The 25,318-nt window shown below is 39.6% G+C and overlaps 1 protein-coding gene across 1 annotated transcript in view; it reads left to right on the top strand.

Moving 5' to 3' along the window:
* tspan17 (tetraspanin 17) overlaps positions 1–23,065 on the top strand; it is a 46,074-nt gene extending 23,009 nt beyond the window's left edge. The window contains exons 2-8 of the mRNA XM_061901923.1: positions 2,746–2,796; positions 9,138–9,284; positions 9,953–10,123; positions 10,526–10,651; positions 15,072–15,122; positions 18,308–18,424; positions 18,642–23,065. Of these exons, the coding sequence (XP_061757907.1) occupies positions 2,746–2,796; positions 9,138–9,284; positions 9,953–10,123; positions 10,526–10,651; positions 15,072–15,122; positions 18,308–18,424; positions 18,642–18,707 (729 nt within the window). The 3' untranslated portion in view covers positions 18,708–23,065. The remainder of the gene's footprint in view (positions 1–2,745; positions 2,797–9,137; positions 9,285–9,952; positions 10,124–10,525; positions 10,652–15,071; positions 15,123–18,307; positions 18,425–18,641) is intronic.
* Positions 23,066–25,318: the final 2,253 nt, after the last annotated feature.

Here is a 25,318-nt window from a genome sequence, read left to right as displayed (position 1 = left end):
AAGTTTTTAGTTAAACTCAGGGGCCGGTATGGTGTCATTCCCGGGCTGGGTTTGGCCCCTGGGCCACCAGTTGAATAGCTACGCCTTTAAGAGTATAGAAATCAATTTAAGAATGATTGACATTTGTTTGTATTGTATTTATTATCTTAGGATGTTGGCACCTGCATCATCAACTTAATAATGAAGTATGACTTTGTCGCAGACATTCATTGTTTTTATTGTCATAGACTTTGATTGGTAATCTTAACTGTTTTCCTCAGAAACCGTTGGGGTTTCACAAGGATAATCCAATAAATAAACCATCTGAAAGAGTCATGAAATCCCCCACCCAACTACTGCATGTACAAAACCCAAAACCAGTGATGTTGGCACATTGTGTAAATCGAAAATAAAAACAGAATATAATTATTTGCAAATCCTTTTCAACTTATAGTCAATTGAATAGACTGCAAAGACAATATATTCAATGTTTGAACTGAGATACTTATTTTTTTCTTGCAACTATTCATTAACTTAGAATTTAATGGCAGAAACATATTGCAAACAAGTTTGCACAGCAGCATTTTAACCACTGTTACATCGCCTTACCTTTTAACAACACTCAGTAAATATTTTGGAACTGAGGTGACCCATTTTTAAAGGTTTTTTGGTGGAATTCTTTCCCATTCTTGCTTGATGTACAGCTTTACTGTCCGCGGTCTTCGTTTTGGTATTTTACGCTTCTTAATGCGCCACACATGGGAGACAGGTCTGGACGACAAGCAGGCCAATCGTGTACCCGCACTCTCTTACTACAAAGCCACGCTGTTGTAACACGTGCAAAATGTGGCTTTGCATTGTCTTGCTGAAATAATCTGGGGCATCCATGAAAAAGTGGTTGCTTTGATGGCGACATATGTTGCTCCAAAACCTGTATTTACCTTTCAGCATTAATGGTTCCTTCACAGATGTGTAAGTTACGCCTTAAGCACTAATGCACTCCCATGCCATCATAGATGCTGGCTTTTGAACTTTGTGCCTATAACAGTCCGGATTGGTTCTTTTCCTCTTTGTTCCGGAGGACAATACATCCACATTTTCCAAAAATAATTTTAAATGTTGACTCGTCAGACCACAGAACACTTTTCCACTTTGCATTAGTCCGTCCGTCTTAGATGAGCTCGGGCCCAGCGCAGCCAGCTGCGTTTTTGGGTGTTGTTGATAAATGGCTCTCGCTTTGCATAGTAGAGTTTTAACTTGCACATACAGATGTAGTGACAAACTGTAGTTACTGACATTGGTTTTCCGAAGTTTTCCTGAGCCAATGTGGTCACATCCTTGACACACTGATGTCGGTTTTTGACACAGTACCGCCTGAGGGATCGAAGGTCACGGGCATTCATTGTTGGTTTTTAGCCTTGCCGCTTATGTGCAGTGATTTCTCGAAATTCTCTGAACCTTTTGATGATATTAAAAACCATAGATGATGAAATTCCTAAATTCCTTGCAATAGCTCATTGAAAAATGTTGTTCGTAAACTGTTAGACAATTTACTCACGCATTTGTACACAAAGTGGTGAATGACTGAGCATTTCATGGAAGCTGCTTTTATACCCAATTGTAGTACCCAATTAGCCTATTCACCAGTGGGATGTTCCAAATAAGTGTTTGATGAGCATTCCTCAACTTTCTGTCTTTTTTGCCACTTGCGACAGTTTTTTTGAAACATGTTGCAGGCATCAAATTCCAAATGAACTAATAAATGCAAAAATAACAAAGTTTACCAGTTCGACCGTTAAGTAGCTTGTTTTTGCATTGTATTCAAGTGGATATAGGTTCAATCAATCAATCAATGTTTATTCATTATTGTCACCAATGTCCCACTGGGTGTGAGTTTTCCTTGCCCTTATGTGGGCCTACCGAGGATGTCGTGGTGGTTTGTGCAGCCCTTTGAGACACTAGTGATTTAGGGCTATATAAGTAAACAATGATTGATTGATTTATATAGCCCTAAATCACAAATGTCTCAAAGGACTGTACAAACCATTACGACTACGACATCATCAGAAGAACCCACATAAGGGCAAGGAAAACTCACACCCAGTGGGCAGGGAGAATTCACACCCAGTGGGACGCCAGTGACAATGATGACTATGAGAAACCTTGGAGAGGACCTCAAATGTGGGCAACCCCCCCCGCCCCCCCTCTTTAGAGGACCGAAAGCAATGGATGTCGAGCGGGTCTAACATGATATTGTGACAATTCAATCCACAGCCGCGGTTGAAAAGTATTTGCAAATCATTGTATTCTGTTTCTGATTACGATTAACACAACTAGCCAACTTGACTGGTTTTTGGGTTTTGTATATCCCTCACAGGGACATTAACTTAATACTGGAAAGATATTCCCTAATCCTCAGGCTATCACATCCTCAATCTCTTAAGTGACCTGGAGCAATGAATTCAACCTTCAAATAATTAAGTCTGTTCACAAGACATCCTGTCAGAATTAAGTTCTCTTTTAAAGGCTTGGAAAACCTGTTTCACAGCTTGAGGCTTTTGCTCAATGAGATTAAGCTCCACATGAAGGTGATGGCGAGTTTTGCAGATTTGTTTTCACATTTGCAATTGTTTGTGTATAGAATCTATTGTTAAGTATTATGTATGCTGACAGGGAATACCACCATACCCGACGTGTAACCATATACATGTTACATTGTTGGTGCTCGGTCTGACAGAAGCCCCCCGTTGTTGCTTTGTTTTACAGTTACTGGGAGCAGCATTCCTTGCTATAGGCCTGTGGGCATGGGCGGAGAAGGTGAGTCTGAACAACTACACACAAACACACGGTGCTCAATAGTACAGCGTGCATTCTTTCAATATTTCTACCCGGAAAAAAAAAACAGAAATACAAAACGTCTGGGTTACGACCTGTTCTGTTTGCATTACTTCCCAATGTCATCATTCTTTAAAAACATATACAGCGACAGATTGTATTAAAATATGTTTTTTTTCCAAGATGATAAAAAGTTGGTGCACCAGTGTTTTTACAAATTAATTGCGTATAAATGTACTTTAATTGTGTTCCATTATCAGAGAGCTTCCTGTCAGTTACCTGTCATTATCAGCGGGTCAGTTAAAACTTCTTCCAATCATTGTGAAAGGTGGATTGTTCATTAATTGTCTTGAAATTATTCTGGCCAGTCCCCTGAATACCGCACCTTTGTGGTTGCACGTTTTAATTAGTATTGTGTGGTCATAAACTCAGTGCAAATTGGCCTGAACCCGAGTCCCTTTGTGGAGCAACATGAATAAATTAAAGGGATCAGCCTGAATGATGAATAGCAGGTACTGGATTGGCATAATGGTTACTTTGGGTTTCAGGGCCTAAAATGATTATTTTCATCCCCGCTGCATTTAAGCCAGCTTGTCTGCATGTATTATTGCTCCTTGCTTACATTAAAGTGATGGCACTTTTATTCTTCAGCCCAGCATAAAAACATAATAATACAGTATCGTTTCCCCTGACTTCGTAAAATGGAAATTGATTTTTAAAGTGTTAGACCTTTGCTTCCTGGGCATTAGCAAAATGCCGTACATTAAAATGATAGTCTTTTTGTTTTGTCTTTTTCTTTTTGTTCACTCATTATTTTTATTCAAACATTATAAACATCTATGGAGGAAGATATAACATTATGGTTTATGGTTTGAGTGTATTTCGAACATGCATACAATTACAACATGATACACCACATTTCCCAGTTTCTTTTTTCAACACGTTTGAAAAGAAGTAGGAAAAAGCAGAGTTTATTTAATCCAACCCCTTTTCTATTTGATAGCAGTTGCTAAGAAGTTTTGTTCACTTCTTGTTCTCAATTTTTTTACAATATACTCCCTAAATAATAGCATAAAAAAATAAATAATAAATAGTGACGTAAGTTGTATTTCATTGAGTGAGGTGACATTATCAATAAATTCAGAATGTTTACCATGGGTCTTTAACTACTTTACTACTTTAACACTTTGAGTTTGAACAGTTTCTTAAGTTGGATCAGTACACTGTTTGATTTTCTTTACTTAATCCATTCCATAATTTAATTCCACATACTGATATATTGTAGGTTTTAGGTGTTATATGTGCATACAAATGTATGAAGATACATTTTTCTCTGAGGTTATATTTTTCCTCTTTCGTTGAAAAAAATTGTTGTATGTTTTGGGTTTGCAGGTTATAGTTTGATTCGTGCATAATTTCAACTGTTTGCAAACTCACTATATTGTGGAATTTCAGTATTTTCCATTCAATAAATAAACTCATCTATTGACTTTCTTCTAATAAATGGGTTGTACTTGTATAGCGCTTTTCTACCTTCAAGGTACTCAAAGCGCTTTGACACTACTTCCACATTTACCCATTCACACACACATTCACACACTGATGGAGGGAGCTGCCATGCAAGGCGCCAACCAGCACCCATCAGGAGCAAGGGTGAAGTGTCTTGCTCAGGACACAACGGACGTGACGAGGTTGGTTCTAGGTGGGATTTGAACTAGTGACCCTCGGGTTGCGCACGGCCACTCTCCCACTGCGCCACGACAATACTAGTAGTTTTATTTCCCAGTAAAAAACAGTTATGTTATTTAAATATAAATAAAAAACATTTCACCGCATAAGCTCTGTATTTAGTTTAGGTGACATAGCACTGTAAGAATGTTTCTTGTTTTTATTAATTCGTTACATGTTTTGATTTGAATTGTGTCACATCCTGCTTTGAATCAATGCTATCTGTCCTAGTCAGAGGTCTTACTTTCAGTTAAAAGATTGATTGATTGATTGATTGATACTTTTATTAGTAGATTGCACAGTTCAGTACATATTCCGTACAATTGACCACTAAATGGTAACACCCGAATAAGTTTTTCAACTTGTTTAAGTCGGGGTCCACGTTAATCAATTCATGGTACGATAAGATAAGATATTGTGGCTCATTTTCTGCCATAAAGGGGTCATATTATGATTATTTTTTTCTAAATTAAAAATACTTCCTTGGGGTGTAATTAACATGTAGTGGGGGTTCTTTGTTGAACATTTTGCATAGATTATGTTTTACAGGCCATTTTCAAACTGCTTTCTGACAGTTTCTCAGGATGCATCATTTTGTGGGAAGTCTTATTGATGTGCCTCCAGTTCGACAGCGTCTTCGCTCCCATCAGCCATGTTGTAGTTTTTAGTGCTACCATAGCGAGTCTACTGACAGATATACTGTAAGTTAGAACTTGAGCTGCAGCTATCGAATATTTTAGTAATTGAGTATTCTTTCGAATATCCCGATCAATTAATCGAAGAAATAATATTCCTGCGTAATTTTCTTTAATTTTTTTATTTTTTGTCCTGTCCAGCTTCTCAGGGAAATCATATTGTTGATGTAGATGCCCTTATCTGCTGTACAAATTTACTTTAAAAAAGAGAAGTGTGGGATACTTCTCTTGTTGCCTTATTTGTATTTTGACTTTATTAAATGGATTTATATAATTATTTGGTGCATCTTGGCCAGAGCAATATTTTTGCTTAATTAAGGTTTAATTTTACATGTTAAGATGTGCCCTCAATTTTTGTGTTTGGCCTTAATGTCTCTTATTTCCTAAACGCCTGTTTTTATTATTGCACAGCTGAATTGCATCCGTGGTTGCTTGTGCCAATTTTTGTGTGATAATAAAAACAGGTGTGCTCACAGCCCTATGTGCTGTGCGGTGTGACTGCATAAACAACGTTCTTGTCTCTCGTGCGTTTTTGATGATTATTATTCGGTGCCGTTTAAATGGTGGTTTCTCCACGCAAATAAACTGAGCTGTTTTCAACCTGCCAACAATACATAAACAATATAAAAAGACAAACCACTTAATAAAGACAACAACGGTTTTACATTGTAAGATTGCAATACAGTTAATTGGATTTTTTGCTTGCAAAATAATAATCAATGTTCATTTTGACATCATAACATGTTTGAGATTAAAACACACACACACATATATATATATATATATATATATATATATTTAAAATTTGTTCACAATATTCTCTGAAAAAATTCAAACAAACTATATAATTAGTATCAAAAATAAAACAATAACAACAGTTTTCAGCGCGGAACCTCCTTGTGATCGATGCCCGTGAGTTGGTTTCCCCTAGGACTAGCCTGCTGCCCGGGAGCACCCGATGTCTGTGGCAGAGGCCGGCCAGCCAGCCTCATTCTCCTAGCTATTACCTTCTTGCTGAGCCCTGGCAGTTGCCCGAACAGGTCGTTGTTGGTGATGTGGTTGTTCTGGTCCACATTAAGAACAGCTCGTATCATTCTGGTGTAACACCCATCTGGGGACTTCTGCAGGGTGGGTGTCAGGGTCCAGCTTTCGCAGCCATACAGGAGGGAGGACAGACTCCACAATAGTGAGCACCCACTGACAGCAATGTAGATCAGCGCCTATGCTATACAGACTATAGTGGGTGCTCGTGCAAGCTATCCAAGTAGCATGTGGTTGCATGACTTGAATAACCCAAATAACTTTGCACAACTACTTTTGTGTGGTTATGAATGAAAGGCTAATTGAAGATAGCTCAGATAGTGTTGTTAATTTTCAACACCTTTTGGCGGCATTTGATGAGTTCGCGGGAGGGAAAGAACACATGGTTGTCATAATGAATACCATTTATTTTACTAACACAACTTTTGCGTTTACTCATTTTTTTTTTCAAAAATATGTTTAATTTCAAATATTGAACACGACAAGCATACAGATGAAGGCAAAACAGGAGAAATGAATAATAAATTCAACAACGTTTTTAACTGTAAAATGACAAATGTGTCGATCAAATAAGGATATCAAAATGTTGTCTTGATTTATTTATTTATTTTTTAATTAATTTATTAATCAATCCAACAAAACAATACATATTATTGTAAACAAATTCCAAAACCAAACCCGACCCAGCAACATTCAGAATAGCAATAAACAGAGCAATTGAGGACACACGGTACAATTTAAAGTAGTGAAACAAAAATGAATATGATCAATATTAGTCACAATTTCAAAATAGCACTTATTAAAAAATCCCTCATTGATATTATCATTAAAAACGTTAATACAAAAAAATTATTTAAAAAAAAGTGTTATCATAAGCTTGATAACACACTCTGTCCAATATTTTACACAAAGATATAAAATGTCATATTTTGGTTCATTTAATACTTAGAACAAATTTCAATAATGGATCCCATATTCCAATATATGACTCATTATCTTAACTAAATGCAGTTTTTTCTACTGATATCATCTCCATAGCTTGTGTATACTGTACCAGTCAGTATGAGTTGGACTATCAACATTTATCCATTTTTTTAATATTACCCGTCGTGTTATTATGCATATTGAAAGAAATGCATTTTTACTCTTTGATGACACGTTACTAAATTGATGGAGATCTCCAAGAATACAAGTTTGCAATGTCGTTGGGGTGTTTATATTAAGGAATGTGATTGCTTCTTTTGTTGTTTTCAACCATAACTCTTTTATTCTCTGACATTCCCACAATACTTTTGATAATAGATGACTTACCTCGCTTCTGGACGTCCCTCAATGGGATGCTTTCTTGACCGGTGCTGCAGCATCAAACTGGTGCTATTGTGGTATGCGAGTGCCACTTAGTAATGTTTGCATACGACTGTGTTTTCCTTCAATTTTAGTGTGAACTGTTCCCACACCTTAGACGATTTGTGTCGTTTGTTAATTCCTTCGTTTTGCTATAGCTCTTGCCCACTGCCTTCTGCGGCATCTGCCATTGTGAGTTATGTCGACGAAAAAGTTTACTAAACTCAAGCGTATTTAAAGTAGAAGTGTTGTGCAGTGCAGGGGGTGTATGATCTGACGTAAACACGCTGTGCAATACCTAAACAGTCTGTGAGAAACGTGAGCTTTGACTACTAAATGAGGCAAAATGCCATTAAAAAAAGAAACTTGACACCTCAAGGCAGCGAAAATTCCTCGAATATATTTTGTAATTGAATTACTCGAGGAATCGTTTTAGCTCTACTTAGAACTATACGCTACTTTGTATTAGAAAAGGCAACATCGGAGGATGCGTGTGCATTTACAAGCCAGTCTGCCCCACAACAAAAGGATAGCAAAAAGGAAGGAGCTTATTGACTACAGTGTGGACTACAAAGGCGCACCCGTGCAATGCACTACGGGTAAATTTCTACCATTTCTAAATAATCCTCCGATGTACTCTGTGCGAAATGAAAAACGTCATAGGTGAGCAAATTCCATGAGGGAATGCAAGATTGTTTTATGAATATATTCGCAATGCCTCCATGGTTTGATTTCAAAACTTTGGGAATTAAAGCAGATCCCAAATTCACAACAGCAGGTACCAATAGGTAAGAAAAGTTAGTTTTGCATAATAGGCCCCCTTTAACTTAACAAGGTTTCTAGCATACTGTCGACACAGTTTGACAACTCTCATTGGAACTAATTAAAATACAGAATACATAGTATATGTCTGACATTCTCATCCATGGGGAATATGAAATATTGTAATGTAAACTGCTAAACACAGTATTGTAACTATTTGAATATTTCCCATTACTCAGTGGGATACACTACAACCATGTACTTTTTGACTACAAATATGAAAGGTCCTGGATGCTTATCTTGGTTTTATTTAATGATAGATCACAACAAACTGGCATAAACCATTTACATTTTAGCAGGGTTGTACAGACTGCATTTATTGCAAGACCATGAGAGGAAAACATGTGGTGAGCAGGATGTGCGGAGAGGAAGGGGAATGTTTGCAAACGTTGTCAGAAACCTGTGCACTGTGTTTCTCTTTGTCCATGTGTTTCACAGCTTTGTCAGCTGGACAGAAATATGCTAAGTTAAGTTAATAAAAACGGTTTTATTCATAGAGCTACAAGCATTGCCCTAATTTTTGTAATGAAAGTAAAAATGTGGCTATTTTATACTAATCTAAAAGCCCAGTCACAAGTGTCATGAGTTTCACAAGGTTAACTTTTACTCTTTATTATTACAGAGTTGTGTCATTTGGCGGAAGTTGTCAGTTTTTTCTATTTTTTTTGTCTCTTTTGTCTTCTTCTCCCTCAGGGTGTGCTGTCCAATCTGTCATCCATCACAGATCTTGGAGGTTTTGACCCTGTTTGGCTCTTCATCGTTGTCGGAGCGGTTATGTTCATCCTTGGCTTTGCTGGCTGCATCGGCGCACTCAGAGAGAACACGTTCCTTCTTAAATTCGTAAGCCTCTTTATAACCTTCAAAGACCACACACACACGCACACACACAATTCTAACCATTTGAGACATCTTTAGAAGAGCAGTTCACGGCTAGAGCAGAGGCTGTTGCAGTCACAGGTGTTATCGTGACTCACTCGAGCTGAATTGATGGTTGCGCTGTGCAAAAAAAGTGACTCATTGCTGTTAAACATCAAAGAAATGTTGACCAGGCTTCCAAACCTTCCCTGTACCTTTTGAAGTGGGGGAAAAATGTTTGGAAGCCTAAATCAATGACAACTACTTTGCATTTTGGGAGATTTATTTTGGTTCCGCTGACAGAGACTAACTTGATGGCTAAGATTTTGAGTAGCTATTACCTTCAACTGATTTCCATTAGCAGCAGTAAGTCAGGCGTCACAGAGAGGAGCTAATAGAGCTTTGCTACATTAATCATTAGCCCTCTTATACGTTTACTGTAAAGGGATGATATAATGGTACCTCTGGGAGTGTGGTTTTTGCTTAGCAAATTGAGACTAAGCCGTGATTTAAACCGTCTTACTAACAATTTTGGTTTAATAATATAACATTGGTAGTAGATAATATCATATTGGTAATAGAAAGAGTTGTTTTTCCACAATGATGGGACTCGTTCTGTTTTGTGTTCTGACCCTTATATGTGACCTTTTTAGTTCTCTGTGTTCCTGGGTTTGATCTTCTTCATGGAGCTCACTGCGGGAATCCTAGCCTTTGTCTTTAAGGATTGGATCAAAGACCAGCTCAACTTCTTCATCAACAACAATGTCAAGGCTTACCGCGATGACATTGACTTGCAGAACCTTATTGACTTTGCCCAGGAATATGTGAGTCTTTCTCTGCTGCCTGAAGTGAGTGTTACAGGGTCCAGAATGTTCTGGCTTTCTCAAGTCGTGTTTGCAGGCAAATGTTCTTTGCAGAAAGGACAACAAGACTTCTATAAATGTCACGATTAATATAATGGTGTTCATCCAATTATATGAGTGGGGCAGTTGGGATAATTGGTTCCCATGTGTAAACAATGGGCCTCGTTACTACATAAAGCCGATTAGATTCTCTTGTTGTCTCGCTATCTGTGCCTGCAATCTTGTCACAGTTGGGCCCACGCAAGCTGAACGATGCTGCCTTTCAGAGTCTTTTCAAGACCAGATCAAACAGAATCTGTGCATTTTGGTTGTACATTATTTGCCAGTTACATTGCTGCCTGTTATTCCCTTTTCCCATTTCAGTGGTCGTGTTGTGGCGCTCTCGGGCCCGATGACTGGGACTTGAACATGTACTTCAACTGCACTGACCAAAACCCCAGTAGGGAGCGATGTGGCGTTCCCTTCTCCTGCTGTGTCAAAGACCCTGCGGTGAGGCATGGAAACAAATGAATGCACCATAAATGATATACACGGCTATTGGTGGAGGCGAAACTCTGATATGTTTGTATTTAGATGACTTTTTTCAAAAGCCACAATTGCAGGGTCAAACTTATCATCATAAAAATACTATTAACTGAACATTCTGTACAAAATAATTGAATTGTGTTGGAATAAAGGAAAAACACAAAATCACAAATTGACGTGCGAATGACGGAAAAGAGCCAATACTTAATTAATCTTAAGAGGTCCCACTAAAAAGTATGATTTTTATATTCCCAAAGGGCAACTGCACTTTTTATGGAATTTTCCCTGTCATTCACAAATCCTTGTGTAAAACAAGAACATGTGTTTTTCTTTTTTTATGCATTTTAACCCGTAAATAAACGCAAGCAAAATTCAGCTAACAATGGAGATAATGGGATTCATGACAGCATTGCTTCTATTCCGCCCATAAAGCCTTTTTAAAACATTTAAAAACTGGCAATAATTCTTCATTTACATCTTGGGACCTGAATATTAACTAAGTATCAGCTATATTCTTATTTTAAGCCATTAATGGTAAGGGACTACTTTTAGCGGTGCCGCAATCACAGAGAAGATGCTGCTATATTGACATACTGAGCTGCTGCTGCTGCATTGCCCCTGAGTTGGAAGAAGTTAATTCTAGATTATAAATCATGCATCTCATTTGGATAGTAGAAGGCTCTGGCTATAACCAAGAAGTTGATCATCTTTCACATTCAACTTATTTGGATTGCGAGAAAGACCCAAAAAGACGGCACCCTTTTTTAATAACCTGCGCTAGAAAATGAATTGATGGAAATATTGATTCTTTATCTAAATAATAAGATATGAACATCTCAACAGTCAGTATCCAAATGAGAGCAGACATTTTACAGTAAGTGGTTAATTTACTATGTTCGTAGTTTGTATATGTTGTTCAGCACTAGGCAATACTGCAGCATCATGCTTGTTTCACTAAAGTTGGATCTGGTTAGCACACAGTTTGTAAAACTTTTAGATCATTTTTCGTATATTCAAGCTTAAAAATATAAATTTCTTGATCATCATTCGTCCCAAAGTATTTGTTGCTGTCTTTCACGAAGTCTGCTATGAGTAGTAGTGTTGTTGTTGTATGCCTAAAATTAGCAAAATACAATATTGTTACATATTATAAATGGGCCTGTTACTACATCACATATACATACAGTATATACTTAAAGCTTGTATATAAAAACAATGATGGAGGCTTTTGGATGTTTATCAGAGTGCTTTGTAGGCAGAATTGAGGGAATCCTATTATCTTCATTCTTACAATGGGTTAGAATGCATTAAAAAAGAAAAACAAATGTGTTCTTGCCTTACATAAGGATTGTGTATGATAGGCAAAATTCCCCAAAAAAGTGCAGTTCACCTTTAGGTCAGAGTTTCTCAACTTTCACTAAGGCAGGGCATATATTTTAGAAAAATGTCATGGCACACTACCTAACATATTGTTGGATAGCATGATTGCCAACAGGTGGATACGCAGGTTAATTATCAGTGTTTACCGCACATTTATTTATTCCGGCCTGCCACGAATATATACAGTACTGTATTTATAGAACACCACAAATAGATTTGGTGCTATTAAGGCTGGACGATATATACCAGGGGTCGGCAACCTTTACCACTTAAAGAGCCATTTTGGCCCGTCCCACAAAATAAAGAAGACAAAGGGAGCCGCAATCATTCTCGCGAATATCTGCTGGGGGTCACCCATGTAACAGTAATCAGGGCGTGCCATGAAGCCATTGCCTTTGACGCCTTCTACAACATGTACAGACAGCTTGCCAGTCCAGTAACATGTTGTATGTGGCTTCCGCAGATACACGTGCACGACTGCAAGGCATACTGGGTGACACAGAGTACACTGAAGGTTGTGATATAAACAATTTTAACACTCTTACTAATATGCACCACACTGTGAACCCACACCAAACAAGAATGACAAACACATTTCTGGAGAACATCCGCACTGTAACACATTATAAACGCAACATACCAATTACCCAGAATGCTGTGCATCCATGACTCTTTCAGGCTATATTATACACCCCGCTAGCACCAAAACCCGCATTCCCCCCCCTCCCCCTTCCGTGTGTCGGTTGAGGTGGGCGGGGGTGTATAATTTAGTCAGGAATAGTCATGGATGCAAAGGATTCTGGGTATTTGTTATGTTGCGTTTATGTTGTGTTACTGTGAGGATGTTGTCCCGAAATGTGTGTGTCATTCTTGTTTGGTGTGGGTTCACAGTGCGGTGCATATTAGTAAGAGTGTTAAAGTTATTTATATCACATCCTTCAGTGTACTCTGTGTCGCCCAGTATGCCTTGCAGACGTGTACGTGTATCTGCGGAAGCCACATACAACATGTTACTGGTCTGGCAAGATGTCTGTACATGTTGTAGAAGGCGTTAAAGGCAATGGCTTCATGGCACGCCCTTATTGCTGTTATATGGGTGATCACTAGCAGTTATTCGCAAGAATGGTTGCGGCTCCCATCGTCTTCTTTATTTTGTGAAACGCATCAAAATGTGGAGGGCGCTAAAAGTAAAGCCATCATGGCACGCCCTCAATATCGTTGTCCGGGTGAAAATTGAAGAATGTTGACCCCGGGTGATGTCCGACAGAGGCTCCGAGAACCGGAATCCCCCCGTAACAATCGGGGGGGTCGGCGATTGTGCAGCTGAGCCACATCAGAGTGGCCAAAGAGTTGCCGAACCCTGATATAGACGATAGGGCTTTTAATGCTATCGCCATAAGCAAATTCGACGACAAGCGGATGAAGCTCTATTTTGCCTCAACAGTGATGCCTATATATCGCTCATCCTCGGCTACATGGCAGCATACAAACTGGTTTCCTATAAGTATCATTATCCCTTCAGGACTAAAGGACAAGTATTAGCTAAATATGCAACATAACACACCGTAGGAGAATACAAAAATGCATAGCTAACCACTAAGCTGGAGCTCTTGAATGTAAACAAAGGTGGGCGGATTAATAGAAATATCAACAGTAACAATACCAAGTATATTATCAGTATACGGTGGATCATTGTTTTTTGGCGATTTGTTATTGTTCACAAACTCAAGACATTAGAGCCAATAGTAGTTTTTGCATTTGTTTAGTTATTTTGCAATATTGACTTTACAATAAATGTTGTATGCAATATACTATAAATAATATAATGATATTGGTAATTGATATTGTTACACCACCCCTGTGTTTTTGTTTTATTAGAGTTGTGATGAAAATATAATCATTTTATGATGCTGAAAATTGTAGGTATGAACATTGGTATGGCCATTTCTGCCCCTGTAACAACTTGGTATGTAAGCATCGATAACAAAATTTGTAGTATCGCCAAAACTGTTAACTTTACAAACAACAGAATATGTGCTGAAAACACTTTAACAGATGTTAAGTAGATTAATTGGCATCACAGCAGAAAGTAACCAAACTCCAAGTTCTAAATAAAAATAGTAAAATAATACAATTGGAAATTAAACAATATGTTACCGGCTATGTCAGCAGCTAAATTAGTTTAAAAACTTCTACTTTGACAGTGTCACTTCCGCTTTGAATTTTATGTTGCTATTGGTGCACAAATCATGGCCGATGTGAGATTTCTATAGGAGAGGCTGTATATTTGAAGCATGAATTGTTTCTTCTAAATGTATTATATTTTATTGATGTTCTGATATCTTTAAAGTCAGAATGAAAATAGAATCTGACTGCAAAATTAATTACAATTCACATGCTGATTTAAGACTACAGTTTAATTGACAGTCATGAAAAGCAAGTATATTTGCTGCAATTTTTACTATTAATATTCACTTTACATGCATACAAACACTGAATGAAAACAAGATCCTCTACTTGTGTAAATCAGTTACTATTGAATCCATCTGATGACTGTGTTTCATGACTGGACTGGACTCATTATATTAACTGTATCCACTCGGCATCCATTGCACCGGTCATCTGGGGGGGGAGGGGTGCCGGGGGGTCCCCACATCTGCGATCCCTTCCAAGGTTTCCCGTTGTTACCAATGGGTTGAGTTTTTTCTTGCCCTGATGTAGGATCTGAGCCAAGGATCTCGTTGTGGCTTGTGCAGCCCTTTAAGACACTTGTGATTAAGTGATTCATAAATAAACTTTCATTGATTGATTGATTGGAGTATCCCCAAGTGGTCAATAATGCCATGCACAAGATTCCCAGTTTTATACTCAAGACTACCTGTTCACCCTCATTCATAAACATAGTATAGGACTCTTCTGGTATCACTGATAAGTAAATATTCCACGTTTTATGAGCGAACGACAAAACATGACAGCTGTATTTCTCTATTTTTGTTCTACATAGGAGGACGTCATCAACACGCAGTGTGGTTATGATGTTCGACGTAAAGGGGAGGTATTGTCACACAGTTCATTAAATTGTTTAGTTGTATTGCATAGTAATTGATTTTGTTCATTGCAAACAATTACGTTGATTGAATGTGCTTATCTACTCATCACATCTTGAACCATTTGATTAATCTTGAGTCATTTGATGCAAAAAGGAGTGAGAAGAGGCGGTGTTGATTCAGTCTCAACAAGTTTGTGGTTTAATGACATCAGCTATGAGAAGTGGAGCTACATCCATGCTGACCTCTGCTATTGGATCTCCTTAGGGCAGCATTACACTGATCAATACAATGCTGGCATGAAAACAGCAGTTCAGAGTATTCAAAGAGAGATTCTCGGAATCTGTTAAACATTTTAAAATAATATCTTGATTATTTCCCCTTTAGTAAGGAAATGTTGTCAAATGCTTATTCCAACTTTGCAGTCATCATTTATTTTAAGGCTTTGGTCAGGATATTGTACTTTTTATTTGAAATATATGCCATTGCAGCAGTCTGATGAAAGGGAACAAATGGCAAGTTTCTAAAGTGCTCATAAGGTTGAGCTGATTGATACGACCAGAGCAGTTGAGGGCGAAGTGGCTATCAGCTTAATTTTTACTGAGCTTTAAATGCAGTGCCTGGGGAATCTGTGGTGGACTCTCCTATTTCTGGGGCTGAGGTCGCTGAGGTAGTTGAAAAGCTCCTCGGTGGCAAGGCCCCAGGGGTGGATGAGATCCGCCCGGAGTTCCTTAAGGCTCTGGATGCTGTGGGGCTGTCATGGTTGACAAGACTTTGCAGCATCGCGTGGACATCGGGGGCGGTACCTCTGGATTGGCAGACCGGGGTGGTGGTTCCTCTCTTTAAGAAGGGGGACCGGAGGGTGTGTTCCAACTATCGTGGGATCACACTCCTCAGCCTTCCCGGTAAGGTTTATTCAGGTGTACTGGAGAGGAGGCTACGTCGGATAGTCGAACCTCGGATTCAGGAGGAACAGTGTGGTTTTCGTCCTGGTCGCGGAACTGTGGACCAGCTCTATACTCTCGGCAGGGTTCTTGAGGGTGCATGGGAGTTTGCCCAACCAGTCTATATGTGCTTTGTGGACTTGGAGAAGGCATTCGACTGTGTCCCTCGGGAACTCCTGTGGGGAGTGCTCAGAGAGTATGGGGTATCGGACTGTCTTATTGTGGCGGTCCGTTCCCTGTACGATCAGTGCCAGAGCTTGGTTCGCATTGCCGGCAGTAAGTCGAACACATTTCCAGTGAGGGTTGGACTCCGCCAAGGCTGTCCTTTGTCACCGATTCTGTTCATAACTTTTATGGACAGAATTTCTAGGCGCAGTCAAGGCGTTGAGGGGTTCCGGTTTGGTAACCGCAGGATTAGGTCTCTGCTTTTTGGAGATGATGTGGTCCTGATGGCTTCATCTGACCGGGATCTTCAGCTCTCGCTGGATCGGTTCGCAGCCGAGTGTGAAGCGACCGTAATGAGAATCAGCACCTCCAAGTCCGAGTCCATGGTTCTCGCCCGGAAAAGGGTGGAGTGCCATCTCCGGGTTGGGGAGGAGACCCTGCCCCAAGTGGAGGAGTTCAAGTACCTAGGAGTCTTGTTCACGAGTGAGGGAAGAGTGGATCGTGAGATCGACAGGCGGATCGGTGCGGCGTCTTCAGTAATCCGGACGTTGTACCGATCCGTTGTGGTGAAGAAGGAGCTGAGCCGGAAGGCAAAGCTCTCAATTTACCGGTCGATCTACGTTCCCATCCTCACCTATGGTCATGAGCTTTGGGTCATGACCGAAAGGATAAGATCACGGGTACAAGCGGCCGAAATGAGTTTCCTCCGCCGTGTGGCGGGGCTCTCCCTTAGAGATAGGGTGAGAAGCTCTGCCATCCGGGAGGAACTCAAAGTAAAGCCGCTGCTCCTCCACATCGAGAGGAGCCAGATGAGGTGGTTCGGGCATCTGGTCAGGATGCCACCCGAACGCCTCCCTAGGGAGGTGTTTAGGGCACGTCCAACTGGTAGGAGGCCACGGGGAAGACCCAGGACACGTTGGGAAGACTATGTCTCCCGGCTGGCCTGGGAACGCCTCGGGATCCCCCGGGAAGAGCTAGACGAAGTGGCTGGGGAGAGGGAAGTCTGGGTTTCCCTGCTTAGGCTGTTGCCCCCGCGACCCGACCTCGGATAAGCGGAACATGATGGATGGATGGATGGATTTAAATGCCTCATCTGCCAACTCATTTTGATGTCGCCCATGTTAAAAATGCAATGTAGAAATGTCCAAAAACATCAGTGGAGCATCACAGCAGAACTTGTGTATCTACTGGGTTAATTACCCAGGCTCCTCTGCACGCTTCCTGCCTTAATAACAGATTGTTCCTCTAGCAGGTATAATTAGGCGCCCGTTATAGCCTAGGGAGCAGCCTTACTCCACTCTGTAATTGGCAATCGGCTGGGCTATGCCAGTCCGCTCTTCTCTCTGTGTGTTTGCGTGTGTGTGTGTGTGTGGGGGTGTGGCAGTTACGACTCACTGCACTGCAGTCCGACAGATTGCTTGTTGCTAGGCACACTGCAGTACGATGAACCGCTGGTCACATAGAGTAGGCATGAATTCATTTTCCTCGCGTATGTTTGTGCCCCTACATCTAATATTTTGCCAGAGCTATCAGCAGTGTGTAGTTTGCTTGTGGAGAGGAAGCACACAGACTGGTCAGATCAAAGAAGGAGAAAGCTAACCACCTGAACAACTTAGTGCTTCCTGTTTTAGTAATTGGCTGCAGAGGAGCACCATTATTCCTTTAGTGTTTGAAAGCTATCATCAGGTTGGCATGTTAACAACATTTTTCCCTAAGCTCACTTGTCTTTAGCATCAGCAAAGACCATCACAGCTTGAAACTGCACATTTTATCTCCCATTCTTCAATTACTGAACACATCATTGTGTGCAACAGCGGCACTGTAGAAGTATCTGTATGGAACAGGAAACAGCCTTTGCCTCTCTGGTTTGTTCAGGCCTGACTGTGCCCTCTGAGAAACACTCCCACATGTTCTGATGGGGAGAGTGACTCAACCATCGCTCACATTTTCCTCTGCGACTCAGGAGTCAAACGCTCTTTGCCGTGTTTGTTTTGTAATACTTTAGTCATAGGTCAGAGTTCAGCAGGTCGCTGTCCTGTCAGAGTGGATTACATAATCAGCCCATTTGTTTTTGCTTTGAAAAGGAGCTGGATCGACAGAAACACATCTACACCAAAGGCTGCGTAGGACAGTTTGAAAAGTGGCTGCAAGACAACCTGATCATTGTCGCTGGTATCTTTGTTGGTATCGCACTTTTACAGGTAAGGTCACCTTGTTTGGGGATTATATTGCTTGAATACATTTACCCAATGAAACCTCTGCCTCTGCTCGCATTAGTGCCCCTGTGATTTTGTGTCGTTACTGCCACCTTGTGGCAAGAACCCCACCGTCGAGCCAATTTCTTCAGCACAGCAGCACTCAGCCCTATTTTTTTTTTTTTAAATAGCAGCATCCTTAATCCTCTCCTTTTATTTTCAGATTTTTGGCATCTGCCTTGCTCAAAACCTGGTCAGTGACGTCAACGCAGTCATGGCTAACTGGTGACCTTGAAGGTGGAGACACCTCTCCTGTCTTGTGCAGCTGAAGAGGGACAGCAGCAATGTGTCCTCTGAGCTGAGTAGCACATCCACATACACAAACCGAATTTAGCTCTCAAAAAATAGCTCACAGCAAAAACATTTGCGGGCCAAGCCGTTATTTTTCGGACTAACTGGGATTTTGACGCAGATCCTGGATGAAGATGTCTCATACTGCAGTACGCCCCCACCCCCACGCCCTCCCCATCTCGCACAAGTGCGTTTATGGCAAGTTGTTGCACAAAGAAGCTTGTCAGCTGAGAGATTAGAAGCCTTGGAAGGAGACAAAAACTAAAAGACATAAATGACCCCTTCTCTTAGGTCAAGCGTTACATTGTCAATTGTCGCCACTCAGCAAGGGGCCTTGCACCAAACACATGGATCTCTCTGTTTGTCATCTTCTGACCACATTGGCTGGTCACATCTGACACTTCAAATCTTTTCAGGAGACTTAAAGCCTGAGTTAAAGTGTAAAAAGTGCCATTAATATCCAGTGATTGTCATGTCTGCAACAAGCCCACAGTACCTCAGGGCCTGGTTGGAACTGTATCCCCGCTGCCTTAAAAAAAAAAAAAAAAAAAAAAAAAAAAAAAAAAAATATATATATATATATATATATATATATATATATATATATATATATATACATATATATATATACACACACACAGACACACACACCTTTCTCTTTTCGTCCATTTCCAGTGAATTGTAATGGACAAAGTCAATGCAGAAAAACATTATTTCTATGGTTAGCAACCACAGACTTGTTATTTCTCAGAGCATCCCTCAGGCACTTGGGATTGCTGGTTTGGGGCCTTTTACCACATCCGTCTTATGCTCAAATTCTGTCTTCTGTGTTTTGTATCTTTAAGACACACAAACATACATATATAATATATATATACATATATATATATATATATATATATATATATACATATATTTACATTAGGGGTGTAACGGTACACAAAAATGTCGGTTCGGTACGTACCTCAGTTTAGAGGTCACGGTTCGGTTAATTTTCAGTACAGTAAGAAAACAACAAGATATAATTGTTTTGATTATTTATCTACCAAATTTGTAAACAATGGCTATATCCTTTGAACATTGGGAACACTATAATAATTCTGCCCACGTTAATCAGCATCAAATTGCCTCATGTTGTTGCTCGGATAAAATGACAAAACTTATTTTCTTCTACATAAAAAAAGTGCAACATTAAACAGTTTCAAGTGAACTCATCATGCTTAATTTATTACAGCATTTGGAAGCCTGTAGTTGATTTTTTATTATTTAAATGTTATACTTGTATCAACCTGTGATAGCAGGGACCCTGCCATTCAAAACTAGGCTGCTACATTACTAATGATTAATGTAACCATAGCTGAAACAATAGTACAATAGCAATAGGAGAGACTATTCATCCCTGAACACCATGGAGTTCATGTAAGCTTTATGATGCAGTTACATTATTATATCAACTATCACAGACATAATCTCATCATTTAACATGTCCTTTTTTGCTGCTTCAACACAGCTCAATCAACACAGAAAAAGGTCAGGTGAAATAACAGACAGACAGGGCTTTGCTGTTGTAACACACACACACACACACACACATGCGCTCAAAATAAGCACTGTTGATTAGCTCTTATTGCTGTGAATACGCACTGCTGATTGGCTGTTACCGCTTTGCGTGTAACCACTCAGATCGTTGTGTGGGTGGGACAATGCTGGGTGCTGTGTAGGAGACAGAGGCAGAACAAAGTAGAACAGCTTGTTAAGACTTTAGCATAGGCGGCTACTTCATATGTTCTTGTGGAAACTCGTTTGGTACACCACCGAACCGGACCGAAACCCCCGTACCGAAACGGTTCAATACAAATACACGTACTGTTACACCCCTAGTATGTGTGTATATATATATATATATATATATATGTATATATATATATATGTATATATATATATTTATGTATGTGTGTGTGAAATATATATATGTAAAATATATATATATATTTATATATATATATATATATATATATATATATATATATGGTTTTTAATGATTGTGTTCATTGTTTTGAGCAGGGTGCAAGAGTATTGCTCGGTTAGTTGGACCAAATAATATCAATCAACCACAAGCAAAGCTTCTCGACCTAATGGTTCAAAGCTAACATTAGCATCTCCTAAATAGCCTAAATGTGAATTTACCGCCTCTTTTAACGTGGGGAAGCACCCGTTTACAAAAGACATACAGTAGCTTTAACATCTTCCATGCGGTGGTGTTAAAAATAGATTAGCACATCCAGATTCTCTGTGTAATATGAATTCTGCTTGAACTTGAATTAGATTGTTTTCATGCCATACAGCAACAGGCCCACTTAATTACATTTTAACATGTTATTGGCCTCTGGCTGTTGAATTGTTCAGATTATTTGTGTAAATATGCTTGTTCAGATTATTTGTTTAAGTTTGCACCTCGCCAATGTTTTTTGTACTCAATGTCTCAATTTTTCTCATCTGAAGCTGCTTGAAGACTTTGAGCAGCAGCATCACGTCCCCCTGTCAGTGGCCATCATGCGCCGTGGCTTCTCATCATGGCTGTACATACAGTATGTGTCTATTTGGAAATGATGCAGCACAGTATCACGACGTAGGTGGGAGACACGTTAAGCCAAATACAACATGAAAGGTTTTTCATTGTTCCCTTCAGGTTGAGTTTTTTCTGGGCCTAATGTGGGATCAGAGCTGAGGATGTTGTGATTTGTGCAGCCCTTTGAGGCATTTGTGATTAAGGGCTATATAAACAAAGGTTGATTGGTTGTTTGATTAAAAGACAAGCCACCTTAATATTTTGGGGAACAGCATAGCAACACTTTCTCCTGCGGAACATGTAAAGATCTTCACTCCAAAGCGCCACGTGATCTGTAGCTATGTGTGAGTGCGTGTCACATGTCAAACTCACCCACATACATCCGTGTTACAAAGCCGGCGTTCTGATTTTTTTCTTACACTTTTTGAGCAAAGCAAACCACAACATTTTATTGAAGCCTTGCCCGATGCGTCTGTACAAAACTGCACCACCATTTCTCTCAGCGCTGATAAATGATTATCCACAGGAGCCTTTTTAGGTGTCATCAGTGGGTGAGAGCCTCTAGCGATGCGAGAAAACACAGAGCCAATGTAGAATTAATTACAGTGTGCTGCTCTCACCAAACAACGCAGCATTTGCTTTTTTCTTAGCTTTCACAATGTACAACAGATCCCCTGCTCCGCTCCTGTCTCATCTTGAGTCTGATCTCATAAAATTGCGGGTGACACTCGATTAAATAATCATGAGCCGGTTCATTCAGAAAGCTAACGCTTTGTAACACAAAGTCCCTTCGCTACGTTTTTGAGCGTGGGATATTGACGCTCTTTGTGCAACAAGAGGACATCTGGGTTAATTCTTAATGCATGATGAATATGGCTGATGTGCAGGGCCTGGCAGGAGGCCGATCAAGGCTACAGTGTCATTTTCGCTGCAGCTTCTGTTGTGTCTGGATGGATTGTGCTACAATGGTATGTTGCTGCATTTTTAATTGTATTCATAGCGTAGGTGACTTGATGCTGTAACTTTAGGCGGTTAACGGAGGCGTGAGGGGACATTTTACTTTGTCCTTTTATCATAACGGCCTTGCATCATGAACCAGCTTGATCATTTCCCAGCTTTCCCTGTGGGCATTTAAATCATCCAAGGAGGAGCCTTATGCATCCCATGAATGCGTAATGTGACTCAGCATGGACCTATAGTGCTCACATCACACGTTGAATTTCTACAGTGCACAGCACATCAGTGAGGAATGTGAATAGAAAGGTGTCTTCAGCAATGTTTTCACTCTCCTTAGTTGTATGAGCATGAAAGTAATTCAGCGTTCCATTTTTTTGTGTTTCCAGGCATGTGGGCTGACCCACATTTTATATTTTTGTAAAAGAAGCCATCTCATCCCACGTTTTGAAACCTCTTAAGTTAGAAACAGGAGCGTCAATATCCAGATGGTTTTTTTTTACCTCACTGGTGGTTAACCTCGGCTCCATTCTAGCCAGTGTGACTGTTGTACTTACTCACAGTGCCACACTCGTTTAGGTCACAACATCTTCCCACGATAGTTTTCGCCTTCATTTATTATTTTGCCTTGCAGAAACCACTATGAAATATTGTAAACACAGCTCAGGTTAGATGGCCTGTCAGCGAGTATGAAACCTGTGGGAGACGGTCTGTTACACTGTATATTGTGTTAAAATGTGCTTATTTCATATATTAAAGCATTTATATCATAACTGTTGTTTTTCAGTTCACCACTCAAGTTACCTGACTCCCTACCCACAACATATACAAGTAATAAGAACATCTGCAACAAATAATGAGTTGAAATACCATATTTAACAAATGCATTTCTATATATTGGCACAATTAGAAGTGAAACGTTGTAAAATATTTCCAACAGTGCAGAGGAAATATTAGATTGGCTTTCATTTTTTGTGTCGTGTCAACGCGTGCATGCCAGTGTAGCGGTTCTGCGTTGTGTTTATGATCTGCTATCGCTCAGAGTGGGGCGCAATCCCACAACTGTTAGAATGAGAGGAAAGTGTGCTAGCCACTAAGAAAAAAGCCAGAACTGCTGACTCAGTGGCTAACGCACTATTTGAAGCGGTCAGGGAGTGAGGTTTACCAATGTACATGTGGGTCAGCCACTCTGGCTGGAACCCGTTAAACTAACGACACCTACCCGCCTACAGGAACGAACGAAAGAATACAAAAAACGATTCAATGGCCGTCGTGTTTGAACAAGTAGGTGAGACCTTGCGTTGCTGACAGTCAATAATCAGAGATGCGCACTGACTTGGGCTTGTGGAAAAGACTACAGCTAAGTCTTGGATAATTACTACCAAATTTTTTGGGAATATAAGACACTACTTTGCTCCTACGGCCATGATGTTTTGGATTCGACAAATAGTTTTCAACCCTGACAGAAACACTGAAAAACTGCTGTTGTTCGTTCACTGCAGGTGCTGTTTTGTTGAAAATGTACTTCCTGTTTCATGCCTAGAGCCGGAAGTATATCCCGTTTCGTCTACTATTCATCTATAGCGTTTCTGCTCGAAAGGATTATTGATTCTTCACTCCAAGCAACATTTGTAAGTTTTTTTCAATATAACTAAACAATTCATACTTACTAAATCGTCCCGTGTGTGATGTCTGTAGGAGTGTTATTTGTACATGCTATCGTAATGCAATCGAGCTGGTGTCATTAGCATTAGTGAATATGCTAACACAATTACAAGTGTTTGTGTTAGTATTATTAACTTACAATAACATCATTTTTCTATTCTTTCAGTTTTGTAAATTCACCAAAACCTCACCGTGGTGTAATTAAGTCAGTTTATTAGATTGTAGCGCTGGCGACCACAGCTAGTGGGTCCATGCCGATTACTTCTGTTTTGTTTGATCGGCCGTTTTACTGTCATGTGGCAAGCACTATTTGGACACAATTAAGGTACAGTATGTAAATAAACAATTACAAAACCTTTCGTACCAGTATATATATGCGGCTTAGAGTCCAGTGCAGCTAATGTACGTAAAAATATGTATTTCTTCTCAAATTTGGTGGGTGCGACTTCGGTACGATACTTGAATTTTGTATTCGTAATATGCAACAACCAGGTCCATCCCATGGCATAAAAAAGCAGTGTAGTTATGGCTCTCACCAATGTGGTTGGTTAGAGCCATTACTACCAACAGGCTTGGGCTTTTGAAAATATATATTTTCTTTATTATTATTTCATTTAAATATGTTCGACGAAATAAGTTGAATCAATTCTGCTGTCAAAAGTTTAATAATGAGGTCTTTTGAATCAAGTAAGAAATGTGCAATATTTTTCGCAATAGACTCATTACAGATGTCATAACATCATCAAAGCTCACCTTCATTTGGTAACCAGTATGGTAAAAATATAATACTTTTGTTTGTGACAGTTCAGCTAATATAACTAAAGAATCCTGCATACATTACCAAATGATGGGAATAGTAGGAAAGTATGGACCTCTCCAGTCCACAAGAAGACTTTAAATAGTGATCATTTTAATGATTCTGAATTGGCAGAAGTATAGTTTTTAATGAAAAAAAAAGTTAAATCCTCAAAACAAATGCGATCCCGAAATTCAGAAGCACCAACGGGGATAAAGATCTGCAAGGAAATGGAGACAGAAGAACAGACCTGGCACTCTAAGGAGATAAAAGAAGGTAAGCATCTTATTTAACGTCCTCCTCTACTGATGTTTTCCTCAAGGAAATGAGGAAAAGGCTGAACGAGTATGAGAAAACATAGGCTATGCCGTCTATGGAAGAGCATTCAAGTTTGGAAATGGCATTTTTTTAAATAATTCTTGTTTGCTTATAATGTTAACTTTGTTAGTTTTGAAATCATGGACCAGAGTGATAAAATTATGAATATAATACAAACCCCATTTCCATATGAGTTGGGAAATTGTGTTAGATGTAAATATAAAATGAATACAATGATTTGCAAATC

This window comes from Nerophis ophidion, linkage group LG05 (assembly GCF_033978795.1).
Source record: "Nerophis ophidion isolate RoL-2023_Sa linkage group LG05, RoL_Noph_v1.0, whole genome shotgun sequence".
Taxonomy (NCBI): Eukaryota; Metazoa; Chordata; class Actinopteri; order Syngnathiformes; family Syngnathidae; genus Nerophis; species Nerophis ophidion.
Note: the sequence above shows the minus strand (reverse complement) of the source record. Positions and strands in the feature narration are given on the sequence as shown.